This window comes from Mus caroli, chromosome 2 (genome assembly GCF_900094665.2).
Source record: "Mus caroli chromosome 2, CAROLI_EIJ_v1.1, whole genome shotgun sequence".
Classification (NCBI taxonomy): Eukaryota; Metazoa; Chordata; class Mammalia; order Rodentia; family Muridae; genus Mus; species Mus caroli.
The window spans coordinates 103,968,813-103,986,842 of record NC_034571.1 but is presented as its reverse complement, the minus strand read 5'-3'; the positions used below and the strand labels follow the sequence as shown (position 1 = coordinate 103,986,842).

Sequence of the window (18,030 nt, the reverse complement as noted above, 5' to 3'; positions counted from 1 at the left end):
TTCTTTTTCATCTTTTCTTTTCTTTTCTTTTCTTTTCTTTTCTTTTCTTTTCTTTTCTTTTCTTTTCTTTTCTTTTCTTTTCTTTCTTTCTTTCTTTCTTCTTCTTCTTCTTCTTCTTCTTCTTCTTCTTCTTCTTCTTCTTCTTCTTCTTCTTCTTCTTCTTCTTCTTCTTCATCTTTTTTTTACAATTTCTGGGTTTATTTATTTATTTATTTATTTATTTATTTATTTTTACACTCCAGATTTTCTTCCCCTCAGGGTCCACCCTCTGACAGTTCCACATCCCATACCTCCTCCCCTTTCCCCTAGCTCAACAAGCATGTCCCCACCCCACTCCCACCTCACCAGACCGCTAAACTCCCTAGGGCCTCCAGTCTCTTGAGGGTTAGGCACATCTTCTCTGACTGAACTCAAACCTGCAGTCCTCTGCTGAATATGTGTTGATGACCTCATATCTGCTGTTTTATGCTGTCTTATGGGTATGAGTGTCTCAGAGATCTCAGGATTCAGGTTAATTGAGACTGCTGGTCCTCCTATAAGGTTCCCCTCCTCCTAAGCTTCTTTGAGCTTGTCCCTAATTCAACAACAGGGGTCAGCAGTTTCTGTTCATTGCTTGGGTGCAAATATTTGTATCTGACTTTTTCAGCTGCTTGTTCGGTCTTTCACAGGACAGTCATGATAGGTCCCGTTTTGAGAGCACTCCATAGCCTCAGTAATAGTATCAGGCCTTGGGGTCTTCTCTTAACCTGGATCCCACTTTGGGACTGTTGCTGGGCCTTCTTTTCCCCAGGATCTTCTCCATTTCCATCCCTGCTGTTCTTTCAGACAGGAACAATTGTGAGTCAGAGTTTTGACTGTGGGACCATCTCTCAAGTGATGCCACTTCTTTCTGCTAGAGGAGGGCTCTATAAGTTCCCTCTCCCTACTGTAGGGCATCTAGAATCCCTCCCTTAAGATCCTGAGAGTCTCTCACCTCTCAGGTCTCTAGTACATATGGGAGGGTCCCCCCAACTTCCTACTTCCCAAAGTTTCCTGTTTCCTTTCTTTCTGCTGTCCCTCAGAGCTTCACTCTTTTTTGACCCCATTCCCTTTTCCTTCCCAAGTTCCTCCCTTCCCACTTGTGATTGCTTTCTTCCCCCTCCCAGTGGGACTGAGACGTCCTCACTTGGGCCCTTCAGCTTGTTGTACTCACTAATAAGTGGATATTAGCAAAAAAAAAAAAAAAAAAAAAAAAAAGCCGGGCAAGTGGTGGCGCACTTAATCCCAGCACTTGGGAGGCAGAGGCAGGCATAGATACATACATACATACATACATACATACATACATACATACAGAATACCCAAGATACCGTCCACAGAACTCAAAAATGGCCCAGTCTTTCAAAGCTTGATGTACCCAGGATTCTTGCTCAGTGCTTTACAAGTTTCTTGGCAGCAATAGCCTCTCACTCAGCCTGCACTATCTTCTACCTTTGTTCCTGCTTTGTATTTTCCACCAAAAATAGAGCCCATAGGCTTCCTGCTGGGCAATTTGCTTGGCTTCTACAGCCATGAATGATTCTTGGCTATAGTTCAGCTCTGTGATAGTCACCTCACCAAGAATAACACTGAAGTCTTGGTGCACTCTGTCAACTCTCTTTGAATCAACATAGACGTGTGTGTTTATTGGTCAATCAGCTGTGAGACACTAAACTTAGCTGCCATACTCTTGCACACCTCATTGACAATGGACAGGAGCCCTTACTCCTAGTACTATAGGGAACTGGGACCAGAGGATGCTAAAGTGAAGGCTTTTGTCTAGAATCATGTCCTGCTTTATGATCTCTAATCTGATTACAGAAGATGACTCTAAGATCCACCTTCCAAGGTTAACACAGATTCATGGGCACCATAGGCCATGGCCACAGCTGTGTCCCCTCAGTAGCAGCTTCATCACCAACACCCATATCCTAAAGCACCAGGGATAAGCATCCTGCTATGTAGTTCAAGTCCTGGACAATGTCTGATCCACGTGAAGGCAACATAATGAGAGGTCAGCAGAGGATGCCCACCTGATTCTTCCTCAGTCCAGATTAATAAGATTTTAGAGATTATGGCACTTGCAAAAAATTCAGATTATTTTTAACATATTTACAAAGTGAAATGGGTAGACAAAAATGAATATAACTTTCTCTGTTTTCTTTTTAGCTCTGGGGAAAGACAAGGATTACCTGGATGAATCTGAACATGCCAACTATGATCGATCTCGTCTCCTTAATGACTTTGTTACCAAAGATAAGCCTGAATCCAAGACAAAGCTGTCTAAGGTAATAAAAACTGAGTTATTAGTGCATAAATTTGAGCATTCAGCTCTATGGTTAGATCTGTGTTGGAAAATATAAATGAAACACAGAACTTAATATCTAACTTTAAGAACTCAAACATGCTGGGCATGGTGGCACACCCATTTGATCCCAGCACTTGGGAGGCAGAGGTAGGCGAATTTCTGAGTTCAAGGCCAGCCTGGTCTACAAAGTGAGTTCCAGGACACCCAGGGCTACATAGAGAAACCCTGAATAAAAAAAATTAAAAAAAGGAACTCAAGCATGAGTAGCTAGTTACTGATTATTTGGATTATTAAATAATTATTATTTAACAGATCAAAAATGCCCCTTTATTTTTTAAATGTATTCTTTATTTTTAAAATATATTTTGTTTATTTTTAAAATATATTTTAAAATATATTTTATTTATTTTATTATTTTTGACATTTTTGTTTTAATTAAAGACAGGGTTTCTCTTTGTGTAGTCCTGGCTCACCTGGACCTCACTCTGTATACTAGTATGGCCTTGAACTCACAGAGATATACCTCCCTCTGTCTTCAGTGTGCTAGCATTAAAGGTGTGTACCACTACCACCCAGTTTATACTTTAAAATTATAATTACAATCTATATATACCCTCACATATATATGCATATATACATATATATATATGTATATATAATATAACATTATTTGGGTGTTTCTACCCCACCATGATTCACTGAGGAATGATACGCCAGACTCAAATAGTATGCAAAAGCAAAGAATATTTTATTTTGCAGAAGTGCAGCATGCTGGAGTCTTCCATTTACTAAAATGGAGACACCCAACTGAGTTCACAGTCCCAATGTAAAGCATATTATGAGAATTCCATGGAGGGGTAGGTGACATTTATCTTATTGGTTGGCTCTATATCTAAGGACATTCCAGAACCATTGCTGGGAGTTGGTGAGGGCTGAAAACTTTCTGGGGAAGCCTGGAAACTATTGTTGACCCATTGCCTTTGCCTCAGGTTAGGTGGCAGGGCAGCTGATAATAGGGGCAACTTCTGATTAGCTGCCCAAAGCCTGGTGTTTTTCCAATAACTGACTTGCCTAGATTTGCCCAGTTCTTGGAAACAGAGATCTAGGCCTAGTCTGCCGAACTGCCAATTTGAAGTCTTTCATGGAGACAGCCTGTATCAGTCCTCTCACTTGGATCATTTAGCTCCCAAATAAAAGACACAAAACCTTTATATTTATACATAAATTTAAAAACACTAGAGGTGGACAGATACAACTGTCTGTGCTATTTTGTCTTTTGCCTGTGAGTAGTCCCAAGATATAACTGGCCATGTTTTGCCTGAGTCACTCCTACTCCAACTGGATAGGTTTCATGACCATGTGCTGAGGATCCACCTACCGCAGAGTGACTTCTTTCTTCTTCCATCTCCCTCCCCTGGTTTTTGCCTCAGGCCCTAAGCCTATTTATGGTGAGAGGATTCAAAATTTATTCTTATAATTATTCTGACATCTGATATACTATTATCAGAAGTGCTTATCCTAAAGTACAATAAAAAGAGTACTATTCAGCTATTAAAAAGAATGAATTTATGAAATTCCTAGGCAAATGGATGAACCTGGAGGGCATCATCCTGAGTGAGGTAACACAATCACAAAGGATCTCACACAATATGTATTCACTGATAAGAGGATATTAGCCCAAAACTTAGGATACCCAAGATATAAGATACAATTTGCTAAATGCATGAAACTCAAGAAGAATGAAGACCAAAGTATGGACACTGTGTCCCTTCTTAGAATTGGGAACAAAACACCCATGGAAGGAGTTACAGAGACAAAGTTTGGAGCTGTGACAAAAGGATGGACCATCTAGAGACTGCCATATCCAGGAATCCATCCCATAATCAGCTTCCAAACGCTGACACCATTGCATACACTAGCAAGATTTTGCTGAAAGGACTCAGATATAGCTGTCTCTTGTGAGACTATGCCAGGGCCTAGCAAACACAGAAGTGGATGCTCACAGTCAGCTATTGGATGGATCACAGGGCTCCCAATAGAGGAGCTAGAGAAAATACCTAAGGAGCTAAAGGGATCTGCAACCCTATAGGTGGAACAACATTATGAACTAACCAGTACCCCGGAGCTCTTAACTCTAGCTGCATATGTATCAAAAGATGTCCTAGTCGGCCATCACTGGAAAGAGAGGCCCATTGGACATGCAAACTTTATATGCCCCAGTACAGGGGAACGCCAGGGCCAAAAAAATGGGAATGGGTGGGTAGGGAAGTGGGGGGAAGGGGGGACTTTTGGGATAGCATTGGAAATGTAATTGAGGAAAATACGTAATAAAAAAATATTACAAAAAAAAAAAAGAAAGCCACCTTTAATTCTTCTATCAAATTGTAACATTGTACCTTTCAGGCAAAATTATTTAAATACCAATTATAAACCATGAAGAATAATAATTCTTACATTGGTATTGGTCCTTAACTTTTCATGTACTTCCCTAGAAAGTTAACATATGAACATGTTTTTATGCTATGAAAGTTAATATGATTTGAATTCCAACTTCATTACCTATTGTGACTTGGACATACTAATTATACTCAATGACCTTGTTGTCCTTCTCTATAAATTGTGGACATTCTGTTTTCTGGACATCATTGTTTGAAAACAACATAAGATGACTTATGTGTCTTAGTTAGGGTTTCCATTTCTGTGAAGAGACACCATGACCAAGACGAGTCTTATAAAGGACAACATTCATTTGTGGCTAGCTAATAGGTTTAGAAGTTTAGTTCATCATCATCAAGGTAGGAGCATTGCAGCTTCCAGGCAGGCAAGATGCAGGAGGAGCTGAGAGTCTGCATCTTAATCTGACTGCAGCCAGGAGAAAACTCACTCTTCTGTACTGGGCAGAGCTTCAAAGTTCTCCCAAACAGTGATGTATTTCCTCCAACAAAGCCATATTGTCTAACATTACCAATCCCTATGGGCCAAACATATTCAATCCACTACTTTCCACTCTGTGACCCTCCAGAGTTGTGTTCAAACACAAGAGTTTTTGTGGGCCATATCTTGGCATAACATAATGCAAAAATATATTTAATCCAACTTCAAAAGTCATATTGTTTATAACAGTCTCCACAAAGTTAGAAGTCCATTGTTCAAAATCTCTTCTGAGATTTATACAATCACTTAACCATCAAAAAGCAGATCATATACTTCCAATACCACAGAATATTTATTACCATTCAAAAACATCACAGTGAAAAACAGTGGACCAGAGCAAGACAGAAAACCCACTGGACAAACTCTAAACTCCATGTCTTTATGTCTGATGTCTAAGTATTCTTCAGATCTCCAGCTCCTTTCATCCTTGATGATTGTTGTTGGCAGGTCTGGCATTGAGCAGCAACAGACTTCATTTTCTTGGGCTGGTTCCACTCCCTGATAGCAGATTTCCTCCACAGGTATTCCACAACTCCTATATTTCTAGCAACTTCAACTTTACAGTTTCTTATTCTGATTTTTTTTTTTTTGGTTTTTCGAGACAGGGTTTCTCTGTATAGTCCTGGCTGTCCTGGAACTCACTTTGTAGACCAGGCTGGCCTCGAACTCAGAAATCCGCCTGCCTCTGTCTTATTCTGATTTTTAAAATCCACACATGGTCTGGGCTTCTACTAAGAGCTTGGGTCACTTATTCAGCTCTGCCTTCTGTAGCACTCTAGGCTCTCGTTGATTCTACTCCATTGCTGCTATTCTTGGTTGTCATCTTATGGTATTGACATCTCCAATTTCCTGGGATCTTCAGCTGCAACTAGGTTTTGCTAATAGACTTTCTTTTCTTTTTTTTTTTTTTTTTGGTTTTTCGAGACAAGGTTTCTCTGTGTGTCCTGGCTGTCCTGGAACTCACTCTGTAGACCAGGCTGGCCTCGAACTCAGAAATCCGCCTGCCTCTGCCTCCCAAGTGCTGGGACTAAAGGCGTGTGCCACCACGCCCGGCGCTAATAGACTTTCATAGGCTCCCTTAATGGTTCCAAGCCTTAACTTCTTTGCTTGACCCCTTCAGTTCTGGGCCACCAACTGCAACTGAATATTCACCTTCAACAGTGGCTTTTCCTGGCCTCTTGCAGTGCTAAGTCTCAAGCTACCCTCCAGGACCCCTTCATACCTTCAAAACCTATACCACATGCATGGTGCTTATACATGCCAAGTCCAGCTGCAGCATAAGGTACTACTGTAACTATGTCTGGAACACAGCTTCTTTGTGCTCTCAGAAAACACTTTCCAGAAGATATTTCTTTGCTCCAGATAACCAGTATCAATTGCCCTAGTAGTCCCTTCTGCTCTTGGATCTTAAGCCAGAGGCACATGGCCAAAGATTCTGAGTTCTGCTGCTTGCTGAAGTGAGAACATTACCAATTGTTCTATTATATCCTTCATTGCCTAAACTTGACTGTCTTGGAACTTGCACTGTAAAATGATCTTGAACTCAGATCTGAATGTCTATGTCTCCTGAATTTTAGGATTAAAGGCTTTTACCACCATGCCTGGACCTAAGCTTTTTCTACCTGGAACTTACTTTATGTCCACACTGGCCTTAAACTCGGAGATCTGTTTTTCTCTATCTCCTGTACCACCATGTCTAGGCATAAGCTTATCGTGGCCAAAATTCCTCAAGCTTCAAATCAAAAGCCTGTGACTTCCATTTTGAGATTATAGTTCACTTCAGAATAAAAGTTCAAATAAAGACAATAACAAAGCAAACAATAAGCTTAGTTGGACAACACATTTTATCTGTTTATCTCCTCAAACACAGGATTTAGTTCCATTGTACTTTCTGGTGACCTTTTTGTACCCATTTTGTACTTTCCTTCTCTAAATTTGCCATGCTTGATCAAAATACTTCTCATGAAACTTAACTACAGGATAAAGTCTAAATTTGGATTTTTTTGAGATTTCCTTTGTCAATGCAGTTAATTGGAATGTTTTCATACTAGCCTCAGGTAAGTCTTCAGACTAGGACCAAAATCAGCTACATTCCTCACCAAAACATCACAAGAACAGTCTGTAGGCTACATACTAATAATCTTCTCCTTTGAAAATTCTTGAGCTAGGCCCCCACATTTCAAATCACCCTCAGCACCAATGTCTTTCATATACCTACTAGGATAGCCTATTTTTTTTCAATACAGGGTTTCTCTGTGTAGCCCTGGCTGTCCTGGAACTCACTCTGTAGTAAGGTTGGCCTTGAACTCAGAAATCCTCCTGCCTCTGCCTCCCAAGTGCTGAGATTAAAGGTGTGTACCACCACTGCTCGACTTAGGATAGCCTATTAAGCCCCACTTAAAACATTCCACAACTTTCTGAATCCAAAGTCTCAAAATTCACATTCCTCTAAATAAAACCATGGTCAGGCCTATCACATCAGTACCTGACTCCTGGTACCAACTTCTCTTTTAGTTAGAGTTACCATTGCTGTGAAGAGATAACATGACCAATACAACTCTCATGAAGAACAACATTTAATTTGAGCTGTCTTATATGCTTAGGGTTTCAGTCCATTATCATCAAGGTGTGAGCATGGCAGCTTCCAAGCAGGCAAGTTGCAGGAGTAGCTGAGAGTCTTCATTTTGCTCTGAATATAGCCATGAGAAAACTAATTCTTCTAAACTGGGTAAAGCTTCAAAGCCCACCCCCACAATGGCACACTTCCTCCAAAAATGCCATATTGTCTAACAGTATCACTATTTATGGACCAAGCATATTCAAACCACCATACTACGTGAGAGTATTTCCACAGCAATGTGGAAATTTGTATGCTAAATAAACCCTTTCCTCCCCAACTTGCTTCTTGGTCATGATGTTTGTGCAGGAATAGAAACCCTGACTAAGATATCTAAGAATGTTAAGATTTATAGCTTATTTTTAACTGATTTTTGCTGTTCATTAGTGAAAGAAGTCAGGACTGGAACTCAAGCAGGTCAGGAAGCAGAAGCTGATGTAGAAGCCATGGAGGGATGTTACTTACTGGCTTGCTCCTCTGGCTTGCTCAGCCTGCTTTTGTATAGAACCAAGACTACCAGCCCAGATATGGCCCCACCCACAATGAGCTTTGACCTCTTGATCACTGATTGAGAAAATACCCCACAGCTGGATCTTATGGAGGCATTTCCCCAACTGAAGCTCCTTTCTCTGTGATAATCCCAGCCTGTGTCAAGTTGACACATAAAACAAGCCAGTACAATTGACCCCATGTCAACTTGACACACAAACACATCCACTAGTCAGCCCTTAGTTCTTATTCACCCCCAAGATCTAAACAACTTTAAAAGTCCCACAGTCTTTACATATTAAAAGTTCAATCCTTTAAAAATATCCAATACCTTTTAAAAATCCAAAGTCTTTTTACAAATAAAAGTCTCTTAACTGTGGGATCCACTAAAATAGTTTCTTCCTTCAAGAGGGAAAATGTCATATATATATGATTTTTCAAGTCTGAAGTTTCAAGATAAGCATTCTCAAGCCTATGCTAGGAAAACTATTACAAATTTGAGGAGAGATTACTCTGTAGAATAGAGTAATCAGCACATCTAATCCCACTGGCAAGGAAAGAAAGAGAGAGAGAGAGGAGGGGGAGGAAGGAAGGAAGGAAGGAAGGAAGGAAGGAAGGAAGGAAGGAAGGAAGGAAGGAAGGAAGGAAGAAAAAAGAAAGAAAAGCTCATTATATCTGTGCATTATAAACATATAAACAGGCTTTAATACACAAGTCTCTGCCTCATATCCTGCTTTACTTTGGATGATTGGTAGGTTGCAATCTGCACTCTGCATATTATACACAGTAAGGGAACTGCATAAGGAACATTTCACATAGGAGCAAAGATATAAAAGATATAATGACTCAGAAGGAAGGAACATTACCTTGAAAGAGTGACTCATGCCTAATGCAAAGGACATAGTGGGTAAAGGCAACTATTGGATAATAGAAAACAAATAGAACTCAATAACAAATTGCCCATCAGCCATGAACTAAGGTCAGAAGAAATTATTCTAAATTATCTCAAGTGCTATTATTGTATTTGTGAGAGCTCCATTAAGTTTTTCAGATGTAAGAACTAACAATCTTAAAAATACATCTGACTAGTGGCCTGATCATTGTATAGAAGGATTTTCAATCTGTTTGAAATTTTATTTGTTAACCATTGAGCAACAATTAACCATTGCTGAAGTGGCCTTGAGTCTAAGTGAAAAACATTTCTTTCTCATCACTACTTATAATAATTTACCGTGGTAATTTGAATGCCAAAACCCCTCATAGACTTCATTACTCACTTTGCCCCCAGTGGCTATAACTATTTGAGAGGATTGGGAAGTGTGGCCTTCTTGGAGAAGGTGTGTCATCACTCTCAGTCCCTGACATTTCAGAAGACTCCTATCATTTCAAGTTACCTCTCTGCTTTCCAGTTTGTGGATAAAAAATGTGAGCTCTCAGTTGGTGCTCCAGTGCTATGCTTGCCTTCCTATTACCATACTCCTCATTGTAATGAATATATACTCCTATCACCCTGGAGCTGTAAGTCCCAAATAATCCCTTCCTTCTAAAAATTACCTTTGTCATGTTGTTTTAATACAATAGAAAGGTAACTAATACACTTAATAAAACTAAATATTCTTAAAAATAACTCTCTGGTTTAGGATCTATCTTCAGAACTTAGAATTGTATTTTTTATTCTTTTTTGAGATTAAAACTTTTTGCAGTCATGGCTTCTAATGTGGTAAAATTATAGTGATAGCATAACAGGATCTAATAGGAAGATGTTTAAATTTGTACTCCAGGACAGAGAATGATGGTAAACATTAGACAGCCTCCATTATATATGTGTTAAAATACAAGCAATGGAGAAGTCCAAGAGGCACTACAAATCAGAGATATATCACCACATGATTTCTAATTTTTTTCTGTTAGCCTTAAGTCTTAAAACAAAATCCATATTAAACATACCAAAAGTGTTTGGTTAATTTCTATCCACTGTACCTTCTAATTTTGTTGAGATTTTTAATACCTTCTATCAAAAGTTACTGTCTATTGAATTGTCTATAAGGCTTTCTTGGATTTGATGCCATCACTAAGCTCTGGTTTCAGACAAAGGTTGCATTTCTGTTGTGTCTCCTTGAATCCTAACTTTATCAGGACTACATATCAGAGCTAGCCTTGAAGAGGATAAAAGACCACCTACCTGTACCAGAAACTAATGACCATAGTTGTCCTAATCGAAACATGTAAGAAATTGAGCAGCAAAATTAGATGATTAAATTAAGCAGGAAATTCAGCTCAGTTGACATTAAAGAGCACAACAGTGGGAATGGCCTCTGTTCATAAACATGAAAAATATCTGGGAATAATTCTTTTCAACAAGAGATAATAGAGACAGCTTCAAGTGTTAAAGGATAAAGTAGGGGCTGATAACAGTGACAAATTAATCCTTCTTCAAATACTGAGAAGATCAAAAAAGTGTCACTAATTTCTAAGAAATTCCAAAATGCTCCTAATTCTTTGGAGCCTAGGTGTAGTTTAACATAAATACTTTATATTTGAAAAACAAACAAACAAACAAACAAACAAACAAACAAACACTTAACTCTCTGAAATAGCTAAGCGTCTCAATAATTTATTTGGAAGAGGGTTGGGCCAGAGAAATGGTTCAGCAGATAAGCATGCTTGTTACTTCTTTTGCACTATTTAAACTTTTTCATATAATATATTTTGGTCAAGTTTTTCTTTCACCAAAGTCCTCATAAATATGTCCAAGCTCCCTACCCACACAACTTTAGGTTCTCTCTTATTATTTTACAGAGAGAAAACCCAAAAAGGAAAATCAAAACAAATAAGCAAAAATGATATGACAAAAGTGGCGAAAATAAAAAAAACCCAACAAACAAAGCAAAAAGCCCACAAACAGACAAAAATCATGTAGTTCATTACTTCTGGGCCTGGGGCCTGCCATGGAGTGTTAATATATCCCCAACACTCCACTGAAGAATACTAATTTTCCATGTTCTGTGTACTCCCCACAGTATTGGGGTCTTGTCAGGGGTGAACCTATGCAGGCCTTATGTGTGCTATCTTTGTGACTTCATATTTGTGTCAGTTCTCTTGCATCTGGATGACACTGTTCTTGGAATCATCACTCCTACCCCCTCCTCTTACAGGTTTGTGTTTTGTTTTTTGCCTTCTCTTTTTCATAGATGCATAGGTCTTGAGGGGAGAGATTTTATGAAGATATTTCATTTAGAAATGAGTGCTCCAAAGTCTTTCACTCTGAACATTGTCCAGTTGTGAATCATTGCATTAGTTCCCATCTACTTCAAGAAGAAGCATCCCTAATGAGAACTGGGTTAGACACCTGTCTATGAGCATAGCAATATGTCATTAGGAGTCATCTTATTGCTATATCTTTTGCAAAGTGATAATACTAAACTCTTTCATAACCCTATGATATTTTTCTCTCAGTTTCTTGAACTTTGGTAGTTTCAGTCATGGGAAGAATGCTTGCTGCTTTTTCAGAGAACTACGGCTCCATTACAAATCGAATTAATAACAACATACACACACACAAACACACACACATACATACACACACAAACATGGGGGAAGGGAGAAAGAGATGATAATAATAATATTAAAACTTAATTAAATTCAGGAAAGTACAATATTTACTTTAGTTGAAATATACATGTATATTGTCAACAGTCATAATCATTAGATTAATACAATTTTATTATCTTTACTACATCTGTGTGGCTGAAAAATATTCAGAAACAATTAAGTACCACAAACAACCATACAAAAAAAGCCATTCTCATAAATCTATAAGTGGTAGAAATTATTAGACTTAATTGACGGAAAATTCTAGAGAAAATGAGACAAGCCGCTTTTATAAGTGTTTAGGAAAAGATTGTCTTTTCCTGGTTTATTAATGTAGAGTATTGGAAATAAGGTCCTACAGAATGAGAATTCCTCTTACCTTCAAGTAGCCATGCCTTGAATACCAGCAAAGGCTTCTATGAGAAAATAATAGTCAGAGAACATCTACAGTTAGGTTACATGAGAAGAATCAAGCACATGTGGTAGAAGCCACAACTCCCGTCATGAACACTAATGAAATGTTTGTCTGGGGATGCAGAAATTGACTAATGATGTTGACAGTTATGGTTTGGGGACTATAAAGGTATTTTCCAAAATATGACTTCTCTTTTGAAAGTATGTTTAGTATTAAACCAGACAGGAGAGGGGTTATAGACAGGAAAATCTTGACATGAATATTTTAGCAGTTCATTAAAATTACATCACATGGCCATTCAGTTTGACTAGATCAAGTGGCAGGGGCAGATGGTGTTCATCATATTTTCAACACTAATGTGGGTAATTTTCTGTAAGAATGAAGACACTGATCATTGATGGAAGAGGTAAGAAAGATACAGTTTCTGTAGATTTCTAAACTGTGCCTTTTATGTTAACAATACTAAAACATTCCATTTTCATATATAGCTTTTGGCCCAGAAATTGTGTAGGGGGTTAATTTTCTGAACCAATTACTGTTACAGAACTACTATACAATGCTACGTAATATTAGTGATACTAGAATTTTTCCAAAAAGTAACATAATGTGGTGTTATAAACAATCAGATAAATAATCACTTGGATGCATGTGTCTTCTTTCCTTTCCTTTCCTTTCCTTTCCTTTCCTTTCCTTTTCTTTTCTTTTCTTTTCTTTTCTTTTCTTTTCTTTTCTTTTCTTTTCTTTTCTTTTCTTTTCTTTATTCTCTTCTTTTCTTTATTCTCTTCTTTTCTTTTCTCTTTTATTTTCTCTTTTCCTTTCTTTTTTCTTTTCTTTTCTCTTCTTTTCCTTTCTTTTCTTTTCTTTTCACTTCTCTTCTTTTCCTTTCTTTTCTTCTCATTTCTTTCTTTCTCCTCTCTTGTTCTTCATTATTTATTTAGTTATTTATTGGTAGAGAATATTTATCCTTGTTATTTTATAATGGAAGCTTTCTAGCACTAGACAATATAGGCAACCCTCATTTCCATGTTTATATTGAGACAGGTCTCACTAAATTGCCAAGGCTAGTCTTTAGCAAACCATGTACTCCACGTAGGCCTTAAATTTTTATTGTCCTGCATCAGTTTCCCAAATAGCTATGATGACAGGCTTGCTCTTTCTGTCTTATCTATATGAATGATGTAATGGGCAGCCTTGACATAAAATGTAGTGATAATTGTATATGTGTGGATTTCACAGCCATTAACTCATATGTACAAATGGAGAATTTTCAGTAAAGAGTATGACTATTTTAGTGAACATATGAAGAGTTCCTTTCATTTTCAATAGATTTAATTTTTTATGAGTATTAGTATTTGTTTGCCTGGGTATATGTGTATTGCAAGTGAGGTGGTTGCCCTGAAAAGACATTGGATCCTCTGAGACTAGATTTACAGGTAGATGTAGCCACCACATCAATGCTGAAAATCAAACAAACCCCGATTCTCTAGAATTAAGTGTTCTTGAACTCTGAGATATCTTTCTAATCTGAGAATTTTATCTTTTGTTATAATATTCCCTGTATGCTACAGTATCACAATTAATTTTTAGCATTTATATTCTGTTCAATGCTATAAGTAAGTTGGCAACTTAAAGTATGTGGGAGATATGCATAAGTTACATGAAAAAACACTTTTTATGGGACTTTGAACATGTGTTAGTTTGCTAGCCCCTAGCAACACAAGAGCTATTTCCCTTTACTACAGAGAAATGTCTGTACCAAGAGGAAAGAATCTATTTATGTTATTGGTTAGTCAGTTTCTAAGATATACTTAAAATTTCCTCAACTTTATTTTTATTTAATAATATTACTGTGATAAATTGTGTTTTTAACACTTAATTTTTATTTTGTTTATGGAACACACGTGAAATCATTAGGGTTTTTGTACAAGGTGTTAAACATAATTTCTTGCTTTGCTAGTAAAACTCTTTCTCCAGCAGTATATCCAATATATGTAAAACACCCAAAATAGAATTTGCAAAACACAAGAAAATCAAGAAGGAAGACCAACGTGTGGATACGTCATTCCTCCTTAGAATAAGGAACAAAATACCTATGGAAGGAGTTGCAGAGACAAAGTTGGGAGCTAAGGCGAAAGGATGGACCATCCAGAGACTACCCAACCCGGGGATCCATCCCATAATCAGCCACCAAACTCAGACACTATTGCATATGCCAGCAAGATTTCGCTGAAAGGAACCTGATATAGCTGTCTAGTGTGAGGCTGTGACAGTGCCTGGCAAATACAGAAGTGGATGCTCACAGTCAACTATTGGATGGAACACAGGACCCCCAATGGAGAAGTCAGAGAAAGTACCCAAGGAGCTGAGGGGGTCTGCAACCCTATAGGTGGAACAACAATATGAACTAACCAGTGCCCTCAGAGCTTGTGTCTCTAGCTGCATATGTAGTAGAAGATGGCCTACTCTGCCATCATTGGGAAGAAAGGCCCCTTGGTCTTGTAAACTTTATATGTCCCAGTACAGGGGAATGCCAGGGCCAGAAAGTGGGAGTGGGTAGGTAGGGGAGCAGGGCGGGGGAGGGTACAGGGAACTTTCGGGAAATGTAAATAAAGAAAATATCTAATGAAAAAATTAAAAAAAAAAGAACTCAAGAAGGTAAACTCCAAAGGACCAAATAACCCTATTAAAAATGGGGAACAGAGCTAAACAGAGGATTCTTAAGTGAGGAAACTCGAATGGCAGAGAAGTTCCTAATGAAATGTTCAACATCCTTAGTCATCAGAGAAATGCAAATAAACACAACTCTGAGATTCCACCTCAAACCAGTCAGAATGGCTAAGTTCAAAAACTCAGGTGAAGACAGATGCTGGTGAGGATATGGAAAAAGAGGAACACTCCTCCATTGCTGGTAGAATTGCAAGCTGGTACAACCACTCTGGAAATCATTCTGAAGGTTCCTCAGAAAATTGGACATAGTACTACCTGAGGACCCAACTATACCACTCCTGAGGATATACCCAGAAGATGCTCCAACATGTAAAAAGGACACATGCTCCACCATGTTCATAGCAGCCATATTTATAATAACCAGAAGCTGGAAACAACCTAGATATCTCTCAACAGAAAAAGGATACAGAAAATTTACGCAATGGAATACTACTCACCTATTAAAAACAACGAATTCATGAAATTCTTAGGCAAATAAATGGAACTTGAAAATATCATCCTGAGTGAGGTAACTCAGTCACAAAAGACCACAGGTGGTATGTACTCACTGATAAGTGGATATTAACCCTCCCATATACAGTCACCAAACCCAGATGCTATTGTGGATGCCAGGAAGTGCTTGCTGATAGGAGCCTGGTAAGTCTGTCTCATGAGAGATTCTGCCAGTGCCTGATAAATACAGAGGTGGATGCTTGCAGCCAACCTTTGGACTGAGCGTAGGGTCCCTGATGGAGGGATTGGAGATGTGACTTAAGGAGCTGAGGGGGTTTGTAGCCCCATGGAGGGAGCAACAGTTTCAACTGGCCAGACACCCCCACCCACCCGGAGCTCCTAGGAACTGGACTACCAACCAAAGAATATACATGGAAGGACTCATGGCTCCAGTGGGATATGTGGCAGAGTATGGCCTTGTTGGCATCAGTGGGTTGAGATGACCTTGGGCCTGAGTATGTTTGATGTTCCAGTGTAGAGGAATGCCAGCACAGGAAGAAGGGAGTGGGTGGGTGGGTGGGTAGAGGCAAGGGGAGATGGGAGGGAATAGAGAGTCTCTGAAGGGGAGACCAGGAATGTGGAAAGCATTTGAAATATAAATAAAGAAAATATCCAGTAACAAAAAGAGAACTTTCCCCTGTTTTTTTATCATTTATTTTCATTATCCTTGGATATTCTGTAATAAGCAGTGAAGTCTTATTCTATAGTAATGTATAACTAGGTTAAATTTTCCCGATCTGGAATAAAGAAATCTGTGTTCTCTTATTCTCCCTACATATGCTTTGGATAGCTTAAATCCAAAAGAATGTGTAGCTTGAGGTCTCTCTCTCTCTTTCTCTTGTCTCTTGTACCTTTTTATGAATATATCAAATAAAAATAGCACTCTAAATCAGTAATAAAATCTGGTTTTCAAAATACTAACCAATCAATATATTACCAATAGCTGGTCCATTGTTGGGAAGGGCTCAAATGTTTTTAGACATCTTCTCACTACTTAAAATAAAATACATTACTGACGAGCTAAATAGTTAATAAACTCAGAATGAATGCATTAAAAGAAAAAAAGTCGTTTTTAAAATAATTGAGTAGAAAAATAACCTTTGACCATGAAACAAAAGATGTGATTAATAGTTTAGATACTAAACACAACAATGTTAAAATTATGAGCAAGTGAAAGAAATGAACTTAGGATCTAATGATAAGGTAATATGGTAGAATACATGCCATGGATCAATGGCTATGTCTTAAGCTTAAAATACATAAATATAAATGTGAAACTAAAAAATATTTAAAGCAATTTGATGGTAATATTTAACTATATAAGCAGTTCTAATAGTGAAGAAATGCAAAGATAGTCAAGGTATTTCAATTAAATTTGAAAGAGCTTAAAGCACAACCAAAATAACTAAATCCCCCAGCTTTATTTTTGGTTACAAGATGTGTGGGGTTTTTTTCTTTTTTGGAGCCAAAATTTTCTGCAAAATAAGTTGATGATAGAAAGTTTAAAGTAATAAGTGAATGCCTTAAAATAATTTTGCAAAAGATTTATCTTTAGAATATAATTAGATGTTTGCCCAAATAATTATATTTAAGATGTTTCTTTCACTGTAAGTGGGGAGACACTGAAATACTCAAAGTTAATAATCTCACTAAAACAGTAATGCATTCAATCAAAACTACTGTTATAAAATCCCCCAGAGTATTTAGTGATTATAGTAATTGACTGCAATTATGATTCTATAATAAAGTGTGGCTCTAAAACCATCATATGCAGCATGAGGCCAATAGTATAAAAATATTTTGCTTTTCCATTTTATTCCTGAGTTAATGCTTTACTATATGTAACTTTATATTGTCATATTACTGTAGTCATTTAGAAACATTATTCAGCTAGTAAATAGTGAAGCTATGAGAAAACAAAACAGAAATAGGAACAGCCACAAGTCTGCTTCTAAAAAGCTGACTTTCTGCCTTACAACACTGGAAAAAGAACATCAATATAGATATTTTTATCCAGTAATTTGGGGAAGAATGCTTTTGTATCTTACTCTGGTATGCATTCATTATTTTATGTATATCATATCAATTCGCATAGTGACAGTAAACAGTCCTACTACCATTATATCAGTAAAGAAATAATATTTTAGGAGTTGTTTCTTGCCCAGTTCTCTAACTGGAAAGAAGTAGTGCTGAACAGTACATGTCTCTGTCATCTAGATTCTAGAGTTTTCTACTTACAGTACAATAGTTTTTTTTTATCATTATTACGTATTTTCCTCAATTACATTTCCAATGCTATCCCAAAAGTCCCCCATACCCTCCCCCCAACTCCCCTACCCACCCATTCCCACTTTTTGGCCCTGGCGTTCCCCTGTACTGGGGCATATAAAGTTTGCATGTCCAATGGGCCTCTCTTTCCAGTGATGGCCTACTAGGCCA

General features: G+C 37.9%; 1 protein-coding gene across 2 annotated transcripts in view; it reads left to right on the top strand.

Annotated features, from left to right (window-relative positions):
• Nucleotides 1-18,030, top strand: part of Ano3 (anoctamin 3) — a 284,964-nt gene that overhangs the window by 78,921 nt on the left and 188,013 nt on the right. For both annotated transcript variants that reach the window (XM_021184432.2, XM_029474347.1), the window contains exon 4: nucleotides 2,188-2,306. In XM_021184432.2, coding sequence (XP_021040091.1) covers nucleotides 2,188-2,306 — 119 coding nt within the window. The remainder of the gene's footprint in view (nucleotides 1-2,187; nucleotides 2,307-18,030) is intronic.